The sequence below is a fragment of the Notothenia coriiceps genome, unplaced genomic scaffold (assembly GCF_000735185.1).
Source record: "Notothenia coriiceps isolate Sejong01 unplaced genomic scaffold, NC01 NC01_scaffold00001351, whole genome shotgun sequence".
NCBI lineage: Eukaryota > Metazoa > Chordata > Actinopteri > Perciformes > Nototheniidae > Notothenia > Notothenia coriiceps.
Genome location: NW_011334052.1, coordinates 3,025 through 8,886, shown reverse-complemented (window position 1 = coordinate 8,886; position 5,862 = coordinate 3,025). Strand labels below are relative to the sequence as shown.

Genomic DNA, 5,862 nt, shown 5'->3' with positions numbered 1-5,862 from the left:
CAGTTTAATAGGAAAAAGAGTTAGGTGATAAATAACAATCATCCACCAGCTATATCCAAAATCCATTGGCCTACATTTCTATCGTATCCCCTATGTGCTCATATTTGAATCATGTTCAGTTTGTTTTAGGCACTCCAATGAATTCCATTTTCAAGAGAGAGACCTAGGACTAGGAGTGAACCATGTACTGTACTGTATACACAAATATGTCATTCACAATCAGTTGTTTTGGCTTTTCCTTACGCTACTAAGAGTAGCGTAAACCACACGTGTCTATACATCAAATCAATTCACCAACAAATCTTACCTGATCCCATGGACAGATGATCCCACCGGAAAACATAAACAGGTAACCCATGGCAACCAAGCATGCCCAGATAACCAGGGAGAAAACACGTAGAAGCTTCTTGAAGATAGACTCAATGCAGACGAGTACAAAAACAGCCAGAAAGATAGCCATTGCCGTGGGCACAGTGATTACAAAGGCCACGTGGTCCTCAATGTTCTGAAAAAAAGCAAAAGATACAAAATGTAGAGCATTACAAGAGAAAGTGAGGCATGGACAGGAGACACGTGATTTAAGACAGAGGGGAAGAAATGCAATGCATCAGATAACAGGTGAAGAACGAATCTTGAAGAGAGGTAAACACAGCAAAACAGAGACGTCTAAGGGGGCATGAAACAGCCTCTCAGTGTTATAAAATGCCACGCCTCTAGCCCCGTTACTCATCTTCAGTGTCCTGCAAAAACAAAAACAACCAAGGCGGACATGTCAGTGACTCACCCAGAGAAGCAGTAAAAACAGAAAACAAATTATTTTGTAAATGTTCGACTTTCTCAGCACAACAAGGTGCGTAAATCAACCCGCTTTATTTAATGTAAGGAGTCAGTGACAAGATATAACCAATGCATTTGTGCTCTGTATATACATCCACAAGAAATTGTGACATGTCTCAGAATGAATGGCAGGCTGCAAAAACAGAATGAAATAGCATATAATACAACAAATATAAGGAGTCTTAAGAGGGTAAAGTTACATAGTAAAAAGCGAGAGAAGATTGAATGGGCATCTCCTTTTGAATTGTAAGTAATAAGTATATTTTTAAAATGTGTTAAATAGCGCATTCAATGTATATGTGTAGAATAACTATGGTCTGTTTTGCCTGTCATCCAAGGAAAGACAAAATACCACCTATTGTGTTTTGTATTTTATCTTTCACTTGAGCTAGAAGAGTGGATGGCATAGTATCTTTAATTTTTGTAGAATATAAAAAAATGTTCGTATACATGGCTCGATAAAAGCAAATTAAGTATGGAGTTTACAATTTATTTGCTCTTAAGAATGGTTATTTTAATACACATGGACAATATTGGTCCATATCCTGTTTTCCATACATAGATGTAAAAGCAGAAAAACCTTCCTACTGAGAGTACATCTTATTGAGTGAAGGAAAACGCTAAAAAGCCCCTAGTTTAACCAATAGCAAAGTTGGAGCCGCATCCATAATGGATTTGCTGCTGCCTTTCTGAAACACTCTTAGATCTGAAAGTTCTAATAAAAATTTCAGGAGTTTCTTCAAGGTAGATGTTGGAGGATAGCACAGAGAAATGAGCCGTTTGTGCTGCCTGCCTTTGCCAGGTTTCATCACATCACTGATTTGCCAGTAGTGTGAGGGGATGGGAAAGGGTCACGATACGGATATGCAGGCAAGTAGATATCAACCAATAAAAATGTGCCTTATTTCCTACAGTAGTTTGCTTCTCCTTGCGGCCACAAAAACCTCCAAAAGACTTTGGCAAACCCCCTGATTGTTTCATAGAATCCTGTGAAAAACACTCTTTTCATTCAATCTCAAACCTAATTTGCTGACACTAGATCCTAATTCACGCATACAGCTATGTTTGCTCTCTAATGTATTTTTGATCTTTAAAAACGTTTAATATTCACCATGTAAATTGTAATGCATTATGCAAATGAAAGAAAGGTTTTCTTTGAACTACTACTACTAGTTTTTCTAAATTATAACAGCCATGCATGCTGTTACAATAACATTCAATAATGTTTTTTTTATTTATCATGCTTGAAAATCACTAAAGATCAGGACTCATTCCTTCTTCTACCAATCTCTCTTTCTCCTGCTTTAGCCCCCCACCCCCACCTTTCCTCTGTCTCTTCCATAGGCTCACAGTCAATGCACTGGGAAGGCAGAGGATATTAGTGGCTGCAGAGAGCCACAGAGAGTCTGTCTCGCCCAAAGCAGAGCTCCAAAAAAGCTTAGGATTTAGGTCAGCCATGGCAGGATGGAAGGATGATGGGATACCAATGAAAGAGAGACAGAAATATGAGGAGGTGAGACATGACACAGTAACGAGCCTGCAGAGTAACAGGGGGAGATGGAAGGGAAAAAAGGGAGTAGCTAAAGCCATGCCCATCCAGCACAAGGATAGAGAAAAAGAGTATATGTAGGACACACTGACTTGACAGTGGCTTGACAGGAAAACTGAATTATATCAGATTTTAGGGGAATATCTTTCCTTAATACTCTGGATTGTAAATGTTTCTAACTCTACATCAATACTTAATTTTAAGCTGATGGTTAATTTACACTTTCACACTTTTCCCAAGCTTTGACACACATACTGCCAGCTGGATGAAATAATGAATCCAAAGCGAAGCTATCAATTAGTGACTTCATGGGCAGGAACAACAGTTGTGGCTAAGGTAATGAGTCATAACAGTGATTGATTGTCTTGATTGTCCAAACACTCATCTTACTGATGGCACCATATGTTTGTTATATGTTACACTGCATGAAAACAACTTCACAATATCTCTTCTTTATAGCAGACAGGGAATGGAAAAGGGCACCCCTAAAGCAAAAATGTTATATTCATCTTAATATATCCTCTTAAATGTGTCATTATATTGTGTTAATATGTCATTATGAACACAACATTATTTTCTTTTTCTTTACATCATTTTTATTAAATTAGCTTTGCCTGAATTACATTGAATTTTTTAGATTTAAAGAGCAAATATAACCGTGTCAAAAGAGTGACAGAGGGAAACAGATCTCCTTTGTGTAGTTCAGTCATGCATGCGCTCACACAATAGCTAAGCCGCTTATTCCCCCCTCACTTTTATCTCACCCTTCTCCTCGCATTAGTGCTGCGATGAGGACCGCATGCTGCAAGAGTGTGCGTGCATAAAGGTGTTGCACAAGTATGCATGTTTGTATGTGTGCATGAGTCTATGAGGAAGAGGAGCATGTGTATTGTGTTTGACATGCCAGGGGATTTTGGATGTGTGTGTACAAGTGTGTGTGTGTACACACAATTGGCAAGATAGTTGGTGTGACCCTGATTCCTATGCATGCTTGTAAAACATGTGAGAGTTCACAATATGTGTGTGGACAGCACATGTCCACACTGTTCACACAGATAGTACAATAGATAGGATCTCGCTGCACATATTGCCATGCACGTGACCATTATCCTGCTTGTTTGTTTACTTGTACTTTATTTGATTTGCAAAATGCATGTGTGTGAATGTTTGAGTGTAAATGAGAAGCTTACCAGTCCTGAAGCAAAGAACACAGTCAGCAGAGCCAGGCAGGCTCCCATCACTATGAGCAGCAGAAACACAATCAGAGGATGCTGCTGGCTCATACAGTAGTAGGACTCATACAGCCAATCCGGGGACCTGTTCCTCTTATCCTGTCCTCTCCCTCCTCCTTTATCTCCTTCACCAGACTCCCCTGGCCGGTTCAGGAGATACCGCTTCCTCCTTATTGCCTCTTGCCACATGGATCTTGGAGCCGAGAAGGAGGAAGAGGAGGGATGGAAGCTAGAGGGGGCAGAAGAGGTTGTCACTGCTGAGGAATTAGTGGTTTCCACCACAGATGAGTAGCAGTTGCTCTTGTCTGCTCTCCTGCTGTTGTTGTTCCTGTTGAGGACCCTGGTGTGAGAGCTCCTGGTCTCCAGTGTATCCTTTGGTTCCCCCTCCAGCTCCTGTCTTAAGTCCTTCAGGCTGAGACAACTGAGCGCTGAGGCTGAGTCAGAGGCAGCGTGCGCTGGCCGGAGAGGTGGCAAGAATGCACCGAGGGTAGAGCGCAGCATTCTCCTCTTTCTCCTCCTGCCAACATGTTGGAGCGGGAAATGAAGGGGAGCACAGAGACTGAGTGCTCTTTAGAGTGAGAGAGAAAAGTGGGAGGGAAGTGAAGGAGAAGGGGAGGGAGAGAGGGCTAAGGGGGAGGGGAGGAGGATAAAAAAGGGGCAGCATCAGGGAGAAGGCAAAAAGAGAGATAGAGGAAAAAAGTGAGGAGATAACTCCACTGACATTTATGCAGAAGGAACAATGTATCAATGCAATTCAAATAAATGTTGCAACGTTTAAAAAAAAAATAGCAACTGAGCTTCATCCAAGAACTCAATTTTGATTTGAATCCTGGAGATAATGATGATACTCGGAACTGAGTTAATTCAAAACATCACACCCTATGTTTTTCACTCATCCCCTTCCCTCTCTCCAGCTCTCCTTCCGTGCAGTCAGACAGCAGCTTGGTGAAACAGCTCTCAAAAGTCAAAGGTGAACTTTTGGCGAAAAAAAGAAAAAAAGTCTTACGAGTGACTCAGTTTAAAGAAATATAACAAAATAAACAATAGAAGTCATTTACGTAAACAACATTATGTGATTTCATTTAGTTCGTTCAATGCGTGTCAGTGCTTGCAGACAGATAAAGCTTGAGTTCATCTTTTATCAAATAAGCAGCTCAGAGAGCAGGGCAAAAAGGTGAACAAAGTCAACAAACACTTGCATACATGCCATATTACTGAATGCACTACCACGCACAAGCACAGTTAGACACGGCCAGTAAAAACATGATGAAAGTGCTTCTGGCTAAAGAGCTGCTTTTATAAAGATTAATAAATGATCACTTCCAGATTCATCTCTTAAAAGCATGAAGTACCTAATTGAAATGCAGAGTTTACATTGCCAATCTATTATGGCATGAAGCAATTATTCATAATTGTGCATATTCATTTTTATAAAGAATATTGAATGGATTCTATGGGGTGCCATTTGTGCATGCTAATTCAGGGTAGGCTAACCTTCCTTTGTGTCATTAATTAGCCGTACAGTCCCAGAACCTCAAACTACAGATCTACAGACTGTTTGTTCCAAGTTGGTTGTGAGGCTGAGCATAAGTTTGGACCGCTTCTCTTTGCAACATAACTTATGGCTTTTCCTTGATATTGAATTAGCTATTTATCAAATTCCTTATTGCCTGTAAATAACTTCAAAACATTTAACTAAAAAACAAATAAATGCTGACTTCATCGTCAAATTAGTTTGGGTCAAAGCACAACAAGTTATTAGGTTTGCCTTTATTAGACCACTAAGATAACAAAAAACAATTGGTGCTTGAGAGGAGTAAGTGTGTGTGGAGTGTTTTAAATGTACCCTACAGTCCTAAAATGTCCCTACCAAAACACTATGTGTGAAGTTGCTATTATGCAACCCTTGCATAAGCATATTTCAATTGCCACTTATCAAAGACCAGTCAGAATAGACAATGGATACAAAACAGTGTTTGTGGATCATATTTCATTATTACGTGGGAGAAATATTTTACCACACTGAAAAAACTGAAACGTTGTCTTGAATTCAATGTATTGTGTCAACAGATTTAACATAACTGTATTGGGTGAATTGTAAGCAATAATATTAAGTAAAAAAATAATAATATTAGGTTCAACTTAATTATTATTGCTTTAAACTAACCTAATACAGTTGTGTGAAATGTGTTGACAGTCAACGTTTCAGTTTCGTCAATGCCCTTCACCTTAGTGGTATCTAAG

At 39.6% G+C, this 5,862-nt stretch overlaps 1 protein-coding gene across 1 annotated transcript; it reads right to left on the bottom strand.

Annotated features, from left to right (window-relative positions):
* Positions 1-307: 307 nt before the first annotated feature.
* LOC104960318 (adenylate cyclase type 2-like) lies at positions 308-4,130 on the bottom strand (the record flags this gene model as incomplete). The annotated part of the gene is made up of 2 exons (XM_010788316.1): positions 3,577-4,130; positions 308-505 (listed from the first exon to the last, which is right to left on the bottom strand). Coding segments are annotated over exons 1-2 (741 nt in total), but the record flags the coding sequence as incomplete, so codon positions are not given.
* Between the last annotated feature and the right edge of the window lie 1,732 nt (positions 4,131-5,862).